Below are 21,194 nucleotides of genomic sequence, written 5' to 3'. Positions count from 1 at the left end.
CATCCAGTCTATGCTGCAAGGCATTACTGCTGATGTTTTTCCATTGATGCAGTGAATAATTCTAAAACTACACATTACAGTAAACTCCCCTTATTGTTTCACACTTTTGTAACTGAGTTACCGCACTGTATAAAAAATGTAGGTGTCACTGGGTGGCAGCGGAAACCTGTAACCACACACACACACAGAACCAGAGACAAGAAGCTTTGCTCTACCTCTTCCTCTGTCGCTGCATTCCAGATACGTGTATTTATTTCTGGAAAGCTTGGTCAACATTCTTCTCTGTAACTTACCAAGAATTTTTACAAGCAGGATATATATATATATATATATATATAAAAAAATGCAACTGGGAGGAAAAGCAAGTCTCTAAATGTCTCACAAGCCATTTATTTGAAATGCACACGATGGATGCAGACGTCCTCTCATTCCACCGCTAAAGACCTTGATGCCTCGTCGTTATTGCTTATTTTTCATGGCACAAAAATAGAAATACAAACATTTGCCATGCAAACGCACTACTGACACTTTTTGTTTTGTTGTTGTTACAAACAAGCAAGATAATTACAGGAAACTATGCTTGAAAAGATGGAGAAAAAAAAAATGAGTACAAAATAATGCTTGTTAAAATAAAAAAGAAACAAAACCTGCATGTAACATTTGCAAAGTGACACAGGGGCTTAACATGCATACAAAAAAAAGAAGAAAAAAAAGAGTAACATCCTTCAGATACAATTAGTGCTTCAATGTACAAGCAAATCTGAATAAACAGTGGGCTGCATTCTCAGAATGCTGTGCAAATAACATTTGCTCGCTCCTACACACCTTTTGCAGATAAACATCCCGTTTTTACCTGCTTTCACCGACACGGAGTGACTCGAGAAAAGAAATCGAGCACGTCCTCTACCCTCTCTCTCTCTCATCTAGTGCTTCTGGCTTCCCTCCTAGTTTAGACTGTACACACGTAACACGCCCTCTCTCTCTCTCTCTTGACTCGGACTCGACTGCCCATTGTTCCTGCACTTAATGCCCAGAGCTTAATGCAAATACATCAGCACTGCTTTTCACTTTCAAGTTGCTTGATCAAGCATGGAAAGCAAAATCAGACATCTAGAAATGTTTGTTTTTAACTGATTTATATATATATTTATTAATATATATAAAACTTGGTTTCAGGTCAGTGAGCTACAATGTCCTTCAGGAGGGAAACCCAATCTCAACAAGTCCACGAAATCCAATAGAAAGATAAAGCAGGCGTCCTTGAGGACACGTTACAGTCTGTCAAAGTAAAGTTGATGGAATGTATCTTAAAATGATCCGATTAGTGATTAGTTCCAACTGTGCTCACTTTCTGTGAAATTACGACGACGTCCCGGTTGACGGTTCACCAGGATTTCGGTAAAGCTGTGTTGTCCTAGAGGACACACACACACACCACTGCTTCATGACCTGACCTTCACCCGGCCAGGCTGATTAACTCCGGGTTTAACCATAACGTCCCGGGTGTGTGACATGAGTGAGCATAATGTGACCCCTTGACTAATCTTTCCTAACATCAGATTAGATATTTTTAATAGTGCACTCGTTTCCTCTGTGATCCGTTATTTACACACGAAGCCGAGAGACATGTGATTCATAAACAGTGAAGAAATGCTAATAAATAATAATATACACCTAGTTACATAGTACTTTTAAAACACAGAGCCAAAAAAGGAGTGGGAATACTATTCAATTTAACGTTAACAAGCTTCGATTTAACGTTAAATTCTCTGGTCAGTCTGATCAACCGTCCGGTTGCTGATAAGTCACGCGTTTAAACAAACAAACAAACAAACAAACAAAAAGAGCACCAACAATGTTCTCTTGTTTATCTTGTTAGAGAGTATCTAAGAAAACAAAATAACACTAACATTCAGAGTATAATATCAGTAAGTTCTTTTAGATGAAATGTGGACATAACTGTAACACAAACATATTGTGTACACATGGAGGATGATTTTTGTTTTTGTTTTTGTTTTTTACACAGAGACGCAAAATTCTGTCCAGAACACACACATTAATAGTGTATCAGGTCCCCGGGGTTTTGGGGATGCAGTTTTAATAAATGGTACAAGTCTGAGAAAGATGCTAACTGTGGATGCGGGAGGAAGTTCTGTTCTTGCTGTCCACACACACACACACACACACACACACACACACACACACACACACACACACACACACACACACTTCATGCTGAGGATTTTCTTGCTATGATCAAACAAAATCAAACAGGCACAACTAAATATATATATAAAAAAAAAAAACCTGGGACAGAAAGAAAGTCGTCCTCTGAAAGCGAAAGCAGTCGGTTTGTAGTCGTGGATGTTTGGTGGTGTTACTGATGCTGCATGCTGGGACTCTAGATGGACTTGGAGGAGTCTTGCTTGTTGATAAGGACCTCGAGCAGGCGCAATTTGGCTTTGATGCGTTTATACTCCTTGTACTCGTCCAGCATCGGGACACGGTCCTCCTTCTGTACGTTCCTATCGGAAGAGCAGTGACTTGGTCAGTGGAACAGCCGTGTGGTCATCGTCCTGAATAAACGCTGCAGCGGGAGCGGTGTTAAGATCCGATCTCTCTATTTCTTACCTGCACTGGAGCTCAGATCGGATTGTGTATAGCTGTTTGGATATATTTTTGTGTGTTTACCTGCAAGCTTGGTCATTTTTCTTATAAAAGGCTACTAACTTTGGAAACTTGGAGCAGCGGTTTAGCTCAGTACATCAAGCAAGTCTCTGCATTTTACCTTCCATTCTGCTTGTAGAACTCATCCTCAAACTCGCGAATGGTCCTCCTCAGCTTCTTCTTCTCTGCTCTGGCTTTCCACAGTTGCTCCAGGAGCTCAGGCCTGTGGGATACAGGAGGAGTTACACAACATTTTAGTATTGCTTTTACCGGACAAGGAGATTTTGATACTTATAACGGCACAGATACATTTCACCGTTTCTGTCATTCTTAATTCCAGTTTATTTTTGTTACACCGAAACTGTTAATACACTTGCTATAGTCAGTCCCTGCATCGCATAGCAACACGAAATCTTCTACCTCGCTGTGGCTTCTTTAGAAACTATTTTGGTTACTATCTATTGTTAATACAATCGTATAAAACACTTTAGTATCACTGATATTACAGCAGCAGTCTTGCTTGTGTAAAACTGCTTAAATGTCCATATATGGTATTTTTTTACATGACCCTTGCTGCTTATAAAATAAAGTACTACACAATATGTAGTAAAATAGTAGTTTATAGTTCACCTCATGTACTTATTGGAGTCACTCGTTCTATATACATCAAATAAGAAGATTTAATGTGTCCCCCCCAATGCCCCGGAAGCATGAACAACATGCTGCTCATTTCCTTCTAGAACGATTGCCCCCTCATACAGTTTGAGGTTTTGAGGTCGATGACTCAGAGACTACATGCACTTTGAATACTCTTCCTCGTGATGGTGGGTTGCCTCATACAGAGAGAATTACAACAAGAGCTACGTGCGTACACAAACGTGCGCTTGAAGTAAACAGGTGTACAAAGCCGGTGCTAAGCAGCTTTAAAAACTACAACTGGTAGGTTGCATTAACTGTGACGAAGGTCAAAGCTGGAGTTTAAATGTGGAGTAGTGACTGTGTTGTTGTTGAGTAGAGAACAGGTCGATGCAGGTGATCACACTTACATGGAGGAGGCGTTAGAGCTGGACAGGCGCAGGTCAAGGGTCAACTTGCCCGAGCTTTCGCCCATCTTGGGCCTCAGGATGCTGTCAGGCAGAGGCTGTTGGGAGCTGGGTTGGGCTGCTGGGTCCAAAGCGATGATGACCTCCGAATCGTCACTCTGCATTCCTCCACTTTCCTGCTCATCCTCTTCCTCCTCTTCCTCTTTGATCTCATCGCAGAAGTGGGCAGTCTCACCCTCGATGATGGGCTGCAGTGTCTGATTGCGTCTCTTGCTGGAAGGCGAGGCCTGAACGAAGGGAAATAGGAAAAGGAAGAGGAAAGTGGACAGGACAAGAAAGGAAAAATGAGAGGAAGGAAGGGAGGAGAAAGAAAGAAAGGGGGGTGGACAATCGTTTCAAGTTCGCTCAGACTCAAATCTCCTGTACTAAAACTGGCACAAACTTGAATTTCTATTTTTGTCCGTCGTAGAAAGTCTATTGAACTTTCCCCTACTCACTCACTGTTTTATTGCACATACATGAAAATCTATCTAAAATCTAAAATATAGTGTCGCACAATACACAAGATTCCCAGTGAATCTGAATGTGTTAGTATGTGTGTAAATATGAGGAAGGCCTTACAATAATGGGCGTGATGCTGACACGAGTGAGCATCTGCTTCACCAGCCGGTATCGGTCATACAGTGGTTTGACAATCAAGCGTTCCTCACGAGTGACCTGGAATTTACACACAAATCAGCACTGACCTGGAGAACACACACTGCTCAGATTTTTATATGTAATTAATGGAATTCTGATGCAAAGGGTTTGAGAGTATAAAAGTGTGACGGAGCAGAGACTTACAGGACGACCGTGCAGTCCCTCATAATACAGTAAGTTCTTTTGCAGCACCGTCTTCTCACAAGCGAGCTGCTCCTTGGTCATTTTCTGTCAGAAGGAACAAACATCCATCCATTAACTTTCCACATTTCCAGGTTTAGTATCTGTTTTGCAAAAACGGTCTAAAAAGTTTTAATGCCTGTAACTATAAGAGTCACTGCAACATAAAGGATACTAGTGACAAAAGGCAGATCATTAGCGTTCCTTAAATGAGGCCGTGATAAATTAACCCTTCGCTTTTATAAGTGCTTAAAGAACAGTTAAAAGCAAACAATATGTGTGAGAGGAATCGCTACAGCTGTACTGACTCTGATGTCCTCGGGCCAGCCGTCCTCCTCTCTCCTAGTTCTTAGATGTTGCTCAATGAGTTGGAGCGTCTCTTCGCAGGTGGGCCGGCACCCCCGTCCCTCACCCTCTCTGTCAGCGAGGCCCTCAGAAGTCGAGTGTTCCAAAGTGGAGCCGAAGCTCTTGGGCAGTGTGTTGCTGCGTGGGCGTGTCTGAGGGGTCAGCTCACTCTCTGCCTTGTGTTTAGCATCTGTGTTAAAACATACACACACACACACACACACAGACCGAAAGAGAAATAAAGATGTTACAGCTAGGGTGCCACAAGGAGTAAGCAAATTGTTTGTGTTTAAATCCAGTTCATATAGATGTTCAAAGTTTGCTTCGTTTGCTTGAACTGAAGCTAATAGGCTGTAATACGAAATCTTTTTTCATAAATACTATTTGCACATGCATTTGCTAAAAAAAAAAAAAGCTCTTGAGTAACATGGATTTTTATCTATCTAGCTCCAGTGCAAGAAGAAGGAAGCAAAGCTGAATAACAAACATGATCAACTACCTGGGGAAACAGAAACTGGGGAAAAGGAAAAATGGTGCAAATTCATCTGTTTTCGCTACTTAACTTTATTTTTCAGAAGGAGTAAGTTATTAAATCTTCATATTCTTTAAGCAGATATATAAAAGGAGGTCAGCACAGAGGAAACAGATTGCTTCTAAAACATCATTGAGGTGCCAGAGACAATACGTCACCCCATTTCCTTTAAAAAGGACACAACAAAAACACACACACACACACACACACACACACAAAAAAACCAAACAAAAAGAATTCTTTGCACTGGACTAAAAAAAACCTGACATATGGCTCAGAGTCCACCCATGGGGGAACGGTTCTACAAGGCCGCAGTCAGACAAAATTAAGGAAAGAGGACAGGAGAGAGGACCACAAAATAGCTCTTATGTCTACTTACTGCTGCTTCAAAGTACTTACAGAAGTGGGGTGTCTGTCTAGAGACAGTGAGGGGGCGTGACTGTGTAAAATAGGGTGTGTTCAGAGCGGAGGAGTGGCGTCTGTGCAAGTGAAGCACTGCCTGGTGCCTCAGGGAAGCTTTGGGTAAGAGGTGCTGTCGTCCTGCTGATCAGGTCATCCAGGGGTGTTTAGTTAAAGAGAGAGAAAAACTTATTCGACAGTGCACCTCTGAGGGGGCGTCACATGGTAATGGAGAATGAAAAGGGTGGCGGCCAATCAGAATCGACCAACATGTGAGAGTGGGTGGGGGTACCGTGTGACATGGAGCAGTGATGGGGAGACCGCTCTGTTTTGAGGGTCACACTGTCCATTACTAAGCTAATGTTAATCACTGAAGACCAACTTAAGACCCAGGCACCCCCGCTAGTCACTCACTCAGGGCTTACCTTTAAGCTGTTTACGGATTTTGGTGAGGTCGGTCATCCACTTCAGGACTTTGGGATTAGCTGCCTTGTCAGCATGAGATGGCTGGAAATAAAAGACATAAATAAGTTTGAAATGATCAGAGATGGCTGGCAACATTAAAAGAACACTATTTACGGCATCTGTAGTGTATGATTAGAAATAAAAAGCCTGTTGACTTAAAACTCACTTGTAATAGCAGTCAAGGTGCATTTGTTGGGGCAAACAACAGACATTGTTAAACTTTACCGTTTTAAGAAACACGCTTGTGTTACCATAACAAACACCAAAGTGTCTCAGTTCCACTTGATTATGTAAGTAACCAGAAATTTGCACTTTAAGTTTCAAGTGAACACATTTTCCATTCTGTTACAAATACTGGAAGATTGCCTCTGGTAATCTCAAACACATTTCATATGCCCATGTTGTTAGATAAAGGAATTAGGCTTAAATGAAAGAGGAGCAGTGCCAACCATGTAGTTCTTGTCTTTTTCGAACTGCTCTTCAAACTGCTTGATTTTTTTCTTGAGGTTCTGGAGTTTCTTGGTGAGCTGCTGACAGACACTGTCTCCCTTTGCACTCTCCCTGGAGCTAAAGGAGGCCCGGCGAGGCCTAGAAAAGGAATGGAGGGAAAGACAGATGAGCCATGCTGCAGCAATTCTCAAACTCTAAACTTTAAACTCATTTAAATAGTAAGGGTTGTCCATGGATCTCTTCACCTTCCACAGGATAGTGCTTTATTTGAAGATGTTGCATCAGAGTCCTGCTGCAGGAAGCGCTGACTGTGACCGAAATCCAGGAAGTGACGTGCCAGTAATGGCTGCGCGTCTTCCCCTAGAGGCAATGGCAACATGCGGCCTGCCAGTGGAGACAACTGCGCCTCTCCAGACTCACTCTCCTCCTGCCATGACATGAACACTGGAACGGGATCTATAACACACACATGCAGGGTCAGCTAAAATGAAACCACAATCTCAGAAGAGACACATTTTGGCATTATGTATTAACACCCAGAACCTTTGGTCACATGAGGCTTGGGGGAGCTGCTGCAGGACCACCGTGAAGCATTTAGTAAGGGATGCGGCCAGCAGAGCACGCTAAGGACCAGAGGGATCAGATGACCCACTGACTGCACTGCATAATAGACACCCCAAAATAGTTACGGGGGGGCTTCCAAAACAGGCTCACACAATGAGGGCATATTCACACTTGGCCCAGGAATGGCTGCAGACTAATTTGGGGAAGGTTTGTTTTCACACACACACACAAATCCCTTTCAAATTCTATCGATTGTGTAATTTCACATCACTCCTGAGGTCCATGAAACCTTTGCAATACAAGAGATAATGGGTACATTCCTTGATTGTTATTATATGGGCTTGCTTTTGGTAAAGATTTTCGGTCCAAGCCGTTTACTTATTTACAAAATTAACTCAACATTTCTATCAGCTGTAGTCAACTGGGTTTAAATGATCCATATAATCAGCTGCAACATTTTCTGTTAGAAGAAAAACCTATAAAACCATTTATTTTTCTGTCATTTACTTGCAATAGTTACATGACTATCACGTTATTCAACACCTGCCCTCAGTATTGGTCACCTTCACACATAGTGCAGACCACACATAAGTTCATTATCATTTTTAAGTAGAGATTGTTTTAAGAACCATGCCTGAGAAGGAAAACAATTTTCACACGTAATCAAAGTCTCAGGTCTGCTTGTGGAAGTGTGAAAATGCCCTTAAAAAGCACCCAAAAAAAAAAAAAAAAGTCAGCAAACGGAAAATTATGAGGAGGCTTAGAGCTACTAAATCCATTGCAACACAAGGCTTCACTACTGCTGTGTAGCACTGGGTGCAGCGGAGCATGCTAACACAATCACACTGGGTTGCAGGGTCTAGAGCGAGATTCCAACCCCTAGAGCCAAAGAGGCCCAGAGTGTCTACGGATGAAGAGAATGTACTGGAGCGCAGCCCACTGCTATGGAAACTTAGCCGGTCCACTCGACACTTTCCATGTCCGAGCCAAGTGATCATTAGGGGAAAGCTGTTGCATTTGCGGAGGCTAGAACAAGACCAGTGGGAAACAGCCATACTAATTGGGTGTGAGGGGATTGAAAGGGACACATGTTAGTCGTGATCTCAAAGGGGTGGTTAGCTGAGATGCTCGTTAAAAAGAGGAACGCAACAATGGCTTTCGAGCTAATACTTACCATGCCCTTCTCTCTGCAGGTGCATACATGTGAAGTCTATGAGGGGGAAGGTGTTGGGGCATGAGGCTGACCAGACATAAATAAAGGATAGAGGAGACAGAGGGACAGAAATTAAGAGAGAGATAGCAAAGAAGAAGGGGCTGAGCTTTACGTAATGGCATCTAAGAATGATTTGGAGTAATGGCTGAAGTGAAAATGAGTGATGACTAATTAGGTACACACTGCCCCTGAGCAAAAAAAAATATATATATATATAGGGAAATTTTTAAGAGCAGTTAATAACTGATCCATTAGAAACTGGTTTCCTCTATTAACCTTTCATTAACAGTTGAGTTATTAAACCGATCTATCTGCTTATAAGTCATTTATCAAGGACACAGGGTCGCCACCATGTACGCCGGAAGAGCAAGCACAGATTAAGTTGATATAATTGCATGACCATGTGTAAACGGAAACAGGCTTTAAGACGCGTCTCTTTGTGCTGGGCATGAATTTGCAAAAGTGCAGCGTGTGCATCGAACCTTGTTTTCCATACAGCAGTGTTCATGTATAAATGATCAGCTGTTGCAAAGTTGAAGATTAGAAGTTACTCATGAACAACACAAGTAGACTTACCTTCCCACACTCCATCATGGGTGACAGAATGGGATTGAAGTTGATGGGCCACCAGGTTGGGCTGCTCTCTGCTTTCTGTGTTGGCATTCAGATCACACACTTCTGCAGCAGACTCCTTAAAAAAGAGGAAAAAAAAAGAAGAGAGAATTGCATAAGGGTAGCTTTTGAGCCAAGAGTCAGCATTGGTTTTAGCATAAGCCCCTGGCAGTATACTCACACAGGCGGCAACATCGTTCTGTTCCATGTGCTCACATTCAGGGTACATCTCTAGCCTGTGTGGTGAATGAAAAAACAGTTAAAATGTAGACACAGTCCATAAATATGCTTCTATTATAAAAGAAGCTATAGGAGATTCCCAATAATAAAATTGAAATAATCTACAATAAGAAAGAAATATGGACAAACATCACTTTACAGGCCTTAGACATGTGCAAAGAGCCCTGGAATGTGGACTGCATGTCTATGCAAATAGCTAAATAGATTTCTTTATAAGTTAGACACTGCAGTAAAAAATAAATCCATTTACTATTTTATAGTTCAGCATCAAATACCAGTAAAATCTAAATCCAAGCAAAACTAACCTAGGAGTTGTGTTAATGTTATTCTCAGCATCTACAAGAGCCTCTGTGTCGAGGTCCATTTTCAGATTTTCCTCTGGCACAAGGACACTAGGCTGGGAATCATGAAATGCCTGGGGAAAAAAAAAAGAAAAGAAATAGGATTCTGTTTTATGTATAAACATAAACATTAATGTGTAGTCTTCTGCAAGCATTAGCAGGAACAAGATTGTAATGCTTGGCTGACTTCGTGTGGGTGTACACACACAGGACACAGAACTTAACTGTTTTTAAAGTACTTGAAACTCAAGGCAGTAGGGAAAAAACTGAGCAACAGTCCTGAATCCTCTCAAGGTTAACTAGTGATAATGACAAGTCGTTGTGGTATGTCTCCGTGTACGTGGGTGTAGCTAGAGACAGGCCAATGATTCGATTTGTATAAAAACAGAATTAGTGCTGATTGTGGCTTAAGAACATTAAACACTTTGTTTATTTGAAGAAAAAAAAAAGCTCATGTACTCTGTTCTGGCGGTCAGCATGCGGAACAACTTTGTTCTGTACCGAAAGAATTCTAAAACTTCCTGAAAACTGGAAGCACACTTTGTACTGGTGAGATCCAGGGCACACTGCAACAGCCCTTAATATCTGGAGTTCTTCTTACACAGATCTGAGTGCCCGGTGTTGCTGTGAGGAAGGCTTAATGGACACACACAAACTAATGTTGACAAACCTCTTCATCTTCTGCATACTGGTTGGTGTCTGCAGGAGAAGGCAATCCAGCATGAGTCTCCTCTTCCTCGCCATGCTCTTCTGCAGTCTTTTCACTTGTACAGACCCTGTGGAGGCCAACATGTTAGGGTCAAACACACATGAGAAACCTGAGATAAGCACTCCAGTTATTGTATACACAGAAAAGGGTTTGTTAGAACTTTGCTATAACTGTTTGCGGATCTATACGCTCACCCCAGGCCAGCTTGGCAGGATGGGCCTTGGCTCTCATAGTTGCTGAGATCTTGTTCGATGGAGTTCTGCAGATCCAGAATATGCTGCTCCACTGCAGCTCGGATGGTTCTCTGGAGGATGCTGAGGACACAAACACAAATGTTTATTACTTATTCTTTGAATTTATACTTCTACAGTATACTACAGCATTGCTGAGCGCTAGATTCTTATTAGTCAGAAGCGATGATTAATTTTCGATCAACAGAGGTAGCAGATAACACAGGAACTTCTAGGTGCATGGTCCATGTTAACAAAAGAGAGGAAGATAAGGGGACAAACTGCCATTTGTTAGGCATTATAACAATGGTACATGAGGAACTACTTTGTTTTGCCAGCATCCCAAAACAAAAACTATAAAGTAAAATGTGTCATTCTTTAATGAATTAAAATTAGAAATCCTTACTGTGTTTGTATTGCCCAAACCACAAAAATAGAAACCAAAACAAATAACAATTAACGTGTACATATTTCACCCTACTGACCTTATGTGAAACCAAGGTCATTTAGGAAGAACATTTCAAAAAGTTCTGCTTCAAGACGCTTGTGAGATTAAAAGCGGCACATGGAGACAATGTGAATATCAATCGTTCACTGGCACTGCTGTTATCTGTAAAGCGCACAGTTTTACATTTAGGCCAGTACATTCAGTTCCTGAGCTGTCTGATATTGTGTGACCCATTTAGAGCTCGAAAGTGGAGTTTAACAAGGTTAGAGACGATTCTCTCACAGGGAGGAATCAGCTCTGCCTTGAGTCCTGAAAAATAACCCACCATCTTAAGCACCCCAATCCACTGAGGTCTGCATTGAAGGTATTTTGGGCTTGAGGACACTTTGACAAAGTTTATAGCCAAGTATTTGAAGGCCACACCGCCATGTAGGGCAATGGCTTGCACAGCTGAGGCATGAAGTTTGGACTGGGATGCCGAATGCTCATGGCTCCTACGTGTACAACTGGGCCAGTTGGTGGGCCGCTCGGACACTCTACGTGCCAAACACCACAGCTTACTCATCTCTCTGTGGAGTCTTACTTTATTGTCTATGCTGGTGTAGTAATTGCTGAAGACCTGGGCTTTGGCCAAAACATCCTGAATTATTTGTTCAAAATTATATTCATCACCTTTCCCTGAATTAATGCTAAATATATGCTAAGGCTATGTGAGCAATAGCCAATAGATCAGTGCACTGACAGCACAGTTCAGTGAAATCAGTAACAGGACTGCAGCAAGTTTCCTGTTATTGCTCCTTACACTATTTAGTTTTGTTGCTATGCACTCGTGGCATGAAATTAGCCAACAACTAAAACATCTGGACAACCAGAACCAGCACCCACCAGTATGTCACTGTGAGTCTTTAACTATTCTTCACCGCTCACACTTGATACTACTGCAGTGGGCTCATAGGTTGTGTTCGGACTTGCTCTATTCATGCTAAGCATGGCTGTTGTGAGACCATAAAATATAAGTCATTGGGAATAATTTAGAACTGCTGGTCTGACAGACTCTCTCTTCTCTCTGGGGAAGCATGTCTGCAAGCCTAAGCCTTAACTGGGTTAAGGGCTATAATGTGATTTGTTCAGCTTTATCTTGCTCTCTATCCACCGTGCAGGAAATGTTTATGACATCACTGCTACTGTACAATTGGTCAGGTTTACATTATAATGCAAAAAAATATAATCATGAATATGTGGATATCACTATTGGTTAATAAAGGGCAAAGCATATTGAATGCTGCTTGCCTCATATTACTTTGAAATGAAATGAACAAGCAAATGTGTAGTGGGAAAGAGGATGCATGAGCACTTACTCTGCAGATCTTGGAAGAATGCTGATGGAAGTGATGTGTGAGCTGGAAAGAAGAAAAGGAAGGCAACGTTAGGACATTTTCACAGCCTTTGACCTTACGTGGCATCGGGCCTCAGTTACTACATTAATGAATGCAGAGGCACTGACTGCTAGATATTTTAAACTGAATTGGCAAAGGAAGCTGCAGACATTAAACATGATCAGCCTGTATTTAGTAAAATTAGGACACCCAAGTTTACAGTGTAAGAAAACTTTGCTAACCTTGGGTTAAGTGCCTGATAAATACCTTTTTTGAGAATTATGATTAAGGAAAGTGGGTCTGTTGTTCCATTTTGTCCATTACCAATCACTCCGTCACTGATACTCAATGATCAAGTCTTGAGAGATGTTTACATTCAGTCTAATTTTCTAACAAATGGAGGCATGTAACAAAGCCTTGGTGAATAAATGTAGTAGTATGCAGGTTTGTCACTGTGTAAGAGACAGGATCATGGAGTACTAGCTTGCCCATACACTATATGTATGCCCATAAACTATCTATGTCTATCTAATCTATGTTACTAGGTTTTGTGCTAATAGTACATGTAGTTCTGGGTTTATAAGCATAACCCTGAAACACAGTGCCCTAGACCCATTTACAGACAGCCTGAAGCCTTTCCTTCTCTTGCCACCAGGGGCAGGACGTGCAGTATATTTTGCCCTTCCTTGGAAGTGACAGGTTTACAGTGCACAGATCAGGAAGACGGTGTATGACAGGAAGTGTGGGGGTGGGGGGTTAATCGTCAGTCCGCGCCGCCTTATTCTTATAAACAACCTTTGGCATGCTGTTTACATGACATGCTGAGTTCCAACTTTTGCTTAAAGTCAGATTAATGGCCTGAGTAGAAGAAGAAATGACATTAACACAACAGGTGCTTTAAGAACTTGCCATTTCATCGTAATTCAGTGTAACGAGCAACAGTGACATAAATAAACACTCACGCTCATTCACAGCGGAAATGTACCTTTCGCGTCATCTAGCTATTTGGGTGCTGTGGTGCAGCCTGGATCGATGCCAGCATCTACAATGAACTGTGCTGCTGGGCAAAGCTTTCTTTACAGATCTGTGCTCTGCCTAATCTACGTGCTTTGCTTCTTTCTCTTAGTAGGAAGTGAAAGTGTTATGTGCCGGTGTCTGTGTCTGCTTTATTTAGCATATTGAAAAACACCCCCCCCCCACATGAAACGAGAAAAATATATGAATACAGTTTTAACGAAATAATTGAGTATTATGAAATACATTTCTCTGAGCCTGGAATTCTGATGTGATCTGATCATTGACAATAATATTATATTATAATATAATTTAGACAGCGACTAAACATCACTACCATGATTATTATTATTATTATTATTATTATGTACTTATAGTATACTTCTCTAAAGAAAAGCAACTCAGTGTGCTTCCTCTTCTACTTTCATCCAGGACAAAGCCACATAATTGTACTCCAAAACCAAATAACAGGAACATTAAACAAGAACTTCACTAAAAAAAAATTAGGTAATAAGAATAATGATCTGGGCAAAGCTCAAATCATCAAGTCGTCAAAACTTGAACAAGCAAATATCTTCTTCTTCTTCTACCTTAGGATAAAATATATGAATATTTAAGCCATTTACACAGAGAAAAATGTGCTGTAAAGGTAGAAATGAAAGGGGATACAGAAACAATACACTTCCTCTGACTTGGCAGTTTAGCCTGCCAACAGCTCACATACGCACAGCTCTAACCAAATGTGTGTAAAGCATAAAGATGTCAAGTACAGAAGCTGGTCATGATTCAGCAGATTTACACTTCCTGGCAAAATTAGCAATGTTTTCTTTAATTAAAAAAAAGAAAAACACAGTCATTAATCATAATATAGATGCACAGACATTCATTCTCACTCAATTCCCAGAATTACATTATCGTAAGCAACTCTGCTGATATACGTACAAAAAAACAGCACTGTCAAAAATAGTCTAGTGTGTCATTTGCTGTGAAGCTAGGCTAGTGGGTAACTAGCACATAATCTGATCCAAATGTCACACGAAACCCTGTCCAGAGCAAAAATATCAGTCAGCCCTGACCTAGAGATCCAGAGGGATAAACGCACTATCATTTGTGCTACTCCAGAGAACAGAGCTCTGAATTAGCAGCTCACCATTTCCATAACCTTTCACAAGTAATTCGGTCCCATTATGAAAGACAGTATGTCCCTAGAGATCTATCTCGCTCTCTCTCTCTCTCTCTCTCTCTCTCTACATCACCTGTGTAGGAGGACTTCACAAGCCATTTTGGGAAGCCTGGGTTGCGTGAGTGAGCCGTTTTTGCCGTGTTTCCAGCTAGGGCACTTGGTTATCCGGACTGGGCGCTTTGAGGAGATAAAGTCTGTATTAGCAGGTCAAAGAGCAGGCACAGGCTGCCGGCGCTCATCATGCGGCCTACGGTCTGCGCTGTGTGTGCAGGGCTCGGCACTCTGCTGGAAAGTGCTGCAGTAAACAAGCTGGACCCTTGCTCAAATACAGGGCTGTGTGACGCAGTGCAACCAGCAGCCGTCCGGACCAATAAAAAACCTGCAGAGGAGGGCCTTATCCTAACCTCTTCCACCCAACTCGCTGTGGAAATCTCTCACTCTCTCTCACACACACAACCATCTGAACACTGCAGATCTCAGACAGACAGACAGCCCAGCACCTGTCACGCTCTTATTTTATATAACTTGCTCATCAGCTCTGGTGTTCATTTGGCATCCTGATGCACTCCTCTGTGATCCCTTACTGGATTGTACTTGTATCGTTCTGAGAGAACAATTCAACATCTGCTCCTCGGAGGAAATCTGATGCAGATACACCCACACAGACAAGACAGTCCATTTCTTTGGTACCAGAAATATTCTTCTCCTATCAGACGTTTCTAAACTGCAGCAAGACCACAGCTAAATGTGACCTAATGCAAGTCAGGGACAATTGTATCAGGAAAAAGTGACTGTGTGTACAAGCACAATTCTGCCTGAACCTGCACCAACCCATTTATCTTCGCAACAGCAGCTTTGTTGAGTTAAACATAATTTTACAAGCAGGGCAAAATAAACTGATAAGGAAGCAGTTTGAGATTAACTCTTATCAAGCACTAAAAGCTCTCTATATGCACAGACTGTGCTCTACCTTTCAGATTTCACTGTGGCTGAGGAAGCATTCGGTCATTCCCACAAACCTAGATGTCCCTGGGCATATAGCAGCCTGCTAAAGTGACTCTGACTTTGACAAAATAGACAAAAGAAAAATCAGGTTTTGTCTAATAACATATATGGTGTTTCTGGCATATAACCTAGGAGCCAGTTGAACAAACATGGTTCAAGGTGTCTAAAAGAAGCTAAAAGTGATTTCCTCATATCTTGAATGTCACACTTTCAAGTTGACGGCTAGTTACGTGGCATAACTAAACAGACATAAGCCAGATTCCATTTGTAACCAGTCATCATAAAATTCTCCTAGTCTCCTGCCCCACAGTAAAAACAAAATCTTTCACTAGACTTTAAAGTATTACATTAGACTTTAAAATGCTATACAATACAGTACAGTACAGTAAGAATTTCACAAGCTGCTACATATTATATTTTACACATATTTTATACTATATAGACCGATTTTGTGGACTCCTGGCCAGCACACCTATATGTGCTTTTTGAATATCCCATTCCAGATATTGTTCCCCTTTGCTATTATAATAACCTCCACTCTTGTAGGAAGACTTTCCACTATTTTTTGGAGCATGGCAGTGGAGATTTGCTCATTTATCCACAAGAGCATTAATCTAGCCATGGGGTCACAGTCCAGTGACTTCTGTGCTGGTCCCAAGCCTGGATAAATAGAGAGGGTTGCGTCAGGAAGGGCATCCGGCGTAAATCGTTACCAAACATAATCATGTGAATCATCAGTACTTGTGATAGAAAAATATCAGCAAGAATCAAGGGGAAGGTGTACAAGACAGTGGTGAGACCGGCCATGCTGTATGGTTTAGAGACAGTGTCACTGAGGAAGAGACAGGAGTCAGAGCTGGAGGTAGCAGAGCTGAAGATGTTATGGTTCTCTTTGGAAGTGACACGGTTGGACAGGATTAGGAACGAGTACATCAGAGGGAAAGCTCATGTTGGATGTTTGGGGGACAGGAGGTTTGGGAGGCCAGATTAAGATGGTTTGGACATGTTCAGAGGAGGGAGAGTGAGTATATTGGTAGGAGAATATTGGACGTGGAGCTGCCAGGACGGAGACAAAGAGGAAGGCCAAAGAGGAGGTATATGGATGTAATAAATGAGGATATGAAGCTAATGGGTGCAAGTGTTGAGGATGCAGAAGATAGGGATAGGTGGAGAGAGACGATTCACTGTGGTCACCCCTGAAGGGAAAAGCCGAAAGAAGAAGAAGATCCACAAGAGCACTGATATCAGGTGAGGGCTGGGATTCAGTCAATGTTCCAAATCACCCTAAACCATGTCTTCCTGTACCTTACTTTGTGCACAGAGGCACTGTCATGCTGGCACAGGTTTGGTGAAGGGAAATAGCATTCTATACTAGAATTCTGTGCCTCCAAATTTGTGGTAACAATTTGGGAAAGAACCACATTTGGGTGCAATAGACAGATGTCCCAAAAAAAAAAAAAAAATACAAACATAGTACAATATAGTGATTTGATTCCTGACCATAAAAATGACACACCAAGAGGAAGAGATGTCTGCACATGACTTCTGAACGTGTTATAAAGGTCAGAGACATAAGCGATGAGTCAACAGAGCATTTGCTTTTGATTCCTCAACACATGATCATGTGGTCAAGTAATGAGCTGTTTGGTTTGAGCACCTAAGGGGAGGGGGGAAGCAGGAAAGAGGTTGGGTGACACTTCTGACTGACAGGCTAGTCTGAAATGTATTTAGAATTTAGACTCCCTCTGTCTGCCAGCCTAGACACAAAGCTCTCCACTCGAGAAAGGCTGAGAGAATTATTCAACAATGATTCTTTCCACCTCCCACTGACTACAACATCAAAACTTCACACACTCCACTCCCTGGCCACTAGCAACAAAGTAGCTCAAGAACACCAAAGTTTATTTCAGGGGCAGATACTTTCCATAGCTGTTGAAATGGATATACAGTGGGGTTTAAATTTAGCTTTGTAGAGAGTCGGCCTGTCGTATTCCAACTGGGAGAGCTGCAGGAATGCGACACAAACAACTCGGGACTGTCCTGACACTTATTTGTCAAAGCGTGACAGTAACTCAAACTTGTATTTACTGCTTCATGAGTCTTTGTAAATGCCTTGAGTAACACAAGTAACAAACCAGAGTACTTAGGTTTCATGCAAGCCTCTGCCAAATGATGTCTGGTGAGTCTTCTAAATGATACATGAGCAAATTAACAAACACAAAATGTATACTGTATACATGCCTGTAATATATGCTGTGACCTGGAGATTTCTATAAAAACTTTTTCCCTGGCAATAAAATAGAAATGAAATTCTGTTGCTAACGAATGTCCCCGAGGTTAAATAACAGACCAAATCTGTGTCCACCTTAAACAAGTGATTTAAGATTACATTGTTGGACGACAGCAGGGCATGATCCAGATTATAATATTTTTTTATTACAATAGTCACTATGGTTTAATTAGTATTTGAAGAGACCTTTTGTTTAATAGTTTAAAAATGTTTCTTACTAAACAATAATGGGCTCGTTAATGTTATCGCAGGTCAAAACAAACTAAAAAAAAATCTAGATTTATAAAAGTTTTGGTAACAACTGGTCTCCCAAGCTCTCAGCTGTACATGTTAAGAAATGCCAAGCTCTGGTTAGTTACAAAGCATGTTCATGCCAAAGCTGATTTAGATTTATTTCAACCACAAAACTCAATAAAAGGCTAAACTCACAGAGCTGAAAATGACAAACTGATCAGTGAACGAGTGTGTCTGAAGAGTGTAGCTCAGACAGTGTAGCACATCAGCTATCATAGCTACACACTGGCTCTTTTTACAGGGTGCCATTACTTCTTTATTTATTTGTTTATTTACGACTGCTTTCTTTCAGATCATGCATCGTAATTTTGCTATTAATTTTAAGGATAATTAAAATAAGCTATTTAAACTTAATATTTATCTTATGAAATTGCAGTAACTCATGCTATTTATACACTCTAAAGCCTAAAAAAAATCAAAGGTTCACATTAGCGAGTCTCCTTATTCATAAAACTCAAAAGCTCCTGTAGGAGACCACAATTTTCTCAGAACTAATTGGATAATTGGTCACGAACACCACAGTCACTTGTGGAATAAATCTGTTTGTATACAGTTCGATAAATCGTGCTCAGTGTCTAAAGAAGACTTGTGTTTTATGAAGGACGAAGGGGGAGAAGAAAAACAAATGGCCTCTTTGTTCAGATTAGGGTTTTAATGTACTTAATCACTTAAGTGTTTGGAAGCTTTCTTTACATCTATAGGCCAATAAGTATCTGTTAATATTATTACACGGCATTGTCACTATACATACACTACACTATCACACTATGAACTAATTGTAAATAAAGCTAATGGTACTACATTTCTGTATTATAGCATATAATGATAAATGAATGAAATATTTTCATTGAATTGTTAGTAAACTGTCTGTCTGTCTTGCACCAGGTGGTGAAAACGCACCATGTGTTTTTCATGTTTACTGTTGTGCCTGGCCATGGAAAGAGTACTAGGGCACGGACACTCGTAAATATACTGACTGGTGTCCATAGCACACAATATTTTAAAAATGTGAAGCATGTCTATAAAAACAGACACGTTTAAAACGCACGTAAATGTGGACTGTACATTTTCCCTGTTCGTACAGGCCCCTCGTGCACCTGCCTTTAATGATTTAACAGTATTTCCCCAGCATGACAGACTAACACTTAGGACACGGCAGGCTAGAGCAATACTATAAAGTCCCTGACTGCTCACCTTGCATCAAAGCTGGAACAGATGGGGAGGATCAGTGCTCAGACTGTGAGCCAATAGATCTGTTCTGGTTTCGACCTCCAGGCTCAATTCTCTTCTTCAAACAAGACTGTACCCTTTTAGCCTAGCAGGGATCATGGGAGCTTTGGTGGGAGAAACAAATACCGGCCACACAAGTAGGAATGCCAAAGCTGAGCACGACAGTGCTTACAAAAATGTGTTATAGTCTTAACTGAGAAAATAAAAATAAACATGTGTGCCATTTAATTTTTTTTTGCCCTGCTTGCACATTAACAGTCTAGATGCATGTTTCAAAATATGCTTTACATAAGATAAACATAAATTCTCGCCGAACTGAAATATGTTGAACTTAAAATGAAAAACGACCTCGCTAAAAACCCTGAGTCTTTATCTGGTACAATGTCTCACAATCAGCTGTGCGCAACACAGGGATGTCTTCCACTACCAAATCTGAAGGTCTGTGCCACTATACACTAAACAGCGCTTTTCCACCCAATGGTGACTCAGCAAATTACCCATGATCCTCCACATCCAAGCCTTACTCAAGTACCCCTGATGAAATTTGTCATACTTGTTGCCCAGGTAAAGCTGATGTGGAAGCTGAAAACAGTGCAGACCAAATCCCAAGTGTCTTTCTATTTACTTTTTAATGTCTCTAAATAAGGTGCACTCATGCATAGAATAAAACAACATTGCATTGCACAGCCCCGTGTGTTTTTAACGTCTGGCTTGGTTGAAAAAGTGACTTTCACTGAAGATTAAAGTATTCTTGTAGTTTCTTGGAGATTTGAGTGTGTAGAAATGTTTACATATTTCACTTTTTAATAGAGTACTGGTGACTGTCTTGTGATTATGAGACACACAGCAAGCCCACATCTGCTTAGACGGTTTCATTTATGTTATAGCACAAAGGTGTTGTTTTCATATCAGCAGAGAAATTCTTTTCTAAAGGACGAGCCTTGCCTGTTGCTGTTTATCTGGGTAAGCTACATTCATGCTTTTGAGACTAGATTTGGCTTTAGGCCAAAAGGATAGAAACAGGATGACAATCATTCCTAACATTGCTGACATTTCATTTAAATTGCTCTTGGTTATTTATGTTGAAAATCTGTAATTGCTTTTCGATTTCAGACATGAAGCGAAAATTCCAGAGAGGACGGTCACGTTTAGTCGGGTATATTAAAAGGCACCTACCTAGAAGAAGGGGTGACACTGGGGTGTTGGGGGGAAAGTGAAGAAGGCCCGTCCTCGCTATCCTGCAGGAGCTCCTCACACGCGTCTATCTTCTCGTCTTCCAGGAGCTCAGTGATCTACAGCATGAAGGGAAACGTGTCAGAGGCATATCCTAGCAGATATCATCTAACAAACATGTCAGGATTTTGCATCACAGTGTCAATGTCTTACAGACACAAAATAACAGTCGTCAAAAAAAAAACATTGACCTTTACTTGATCATGTGTCGTAATACACTGTGACCTCTTTCATCATGATGCGAAATTAGGCTAAATGTAGACACCAACCTAGACGTAATACACAAATCATTTCATGATAGCCGAGTCTGTAATTCAGTCTTCTGTAATAAAGCAAGCATCTTAAAAGTAGGTAGAAAAATGATTCAGTACAGGACATGACATACTGCAGAGTTATATAACCTCTAAAAAAAAAACACAGTATTACTGATGA

The 21,194-nt window shown here is 41.1% G+C and overlaps 1 protein-coding gene across 10 annotated transcripts in view; it reads right to left on the bottom strand.

Annotated features, from left to right (window-relative positions):
- Positions 1 to 366: 366 nt before the first annotated feature.
- Positions 367 to 21,194, bottom strand: part of fam13b (family with sequence similarity 13 member B) — a 34,327-nt gene continuing 13,499 nt past the window's right edge. Inside the window, exons 7-24 of one of the 10 annotated variants that reach the window (XM_058397983.1) lie at positions 20,706 to 20,821; positions 12,496 to 12,537; positions 10,654 to 10,773; positions 10,421 to 10,526; positions 9,715 to 9,824; positions 9,351 to 9,405; positions 9,134 to 9,248; positions 8,519 to 8,584; positions 7,026 to 7,236; positions 6,780 to 6,918; positions 6,291 to 6,354; positions 5,866 to 6,006; positions 4,898 to 5,124; positions 4,554 to 4,637; positions 4,332 to 4,427; positions 3,714 to 3,997; positions 2,789 to 2,890; positions 367 to 2,525 (exon numbers count right to left, since the gene is read on the bottom strand). In XM_058397983.1, coding sequence (XP_058253966.1) covers positions 2,402 to 2,525; positions 2,789 to 2,890; positions 3,714 to 3,997; positions 4,332 to 4,427; positions 4,554 to 4,637; positions 4,898 to 5,124; positions 5,866 to 6,006; positions 6,291 to 6,354; positions 6,780 to 6,918; positions 7,026 to 7,236; positions 8,519 to 8,584; positions 9,134 to 9,248; positions 9,351 to 9,405; positions 9,715 to 9,824; positions 10,421 to 10,526; positions 10,654 to 10,773; positions 12,496 to 12,537; positions 20,706 to 20,821 — 2,202 coding nt within the window. In that variant the 3' untranslated portion in view covers positions 367 to 2,401. Of the gene's footprint in view, positions 2,526 to 2,546; positions 2,664 to 2,788; positions 2,891 to 3,713; positions 3,998 to 4,331; positions 4,428 to 4,553; positions 4,638 to 4,897; positions 5,125 to 5,865; positions 6,010 to 6,290; positions 6,373 to 6,779; positions 6,919 to 7,025; positions 7,237 to 8,518; positions 8,585 to 9,133; positions 9,249 to 9,350; positions 9,406 to 9,714; positions 9,825 to 10,420; positions 10,527 to 10,653; positions 10,774 to 12,495; positions 12,538 to 20,705; positions 20,822 to 21,194 lie in introns of those variants that run through there. The other 9 variants (XM_058397978.1, XM_058397979.1, XM_058397982.1 and 6 more) reach the window with 9 other exon arrangements.

The sequence above is a fragment of the Hemibagrus wyckioides genome, linkage group LG08 (assembly GCF_019097595.1).
Source record: "Hemibagrus wyckioides isolate EC202008001 linkage group LG08, SWU_Hwy_1.0, whole genome shotgun sequence".
NCBI classification, from domain to species: Eukaryota; Metazoa; Chordata; class Actinopteri; order Siluriformes; family Bagridae; genus Hemibagrus; species Hemibagrus wyckioides.
Note: the sequence above shows the minus strand (reverse complement) of the source record. Positions and strands in the feature narration are given on the sequence as shown.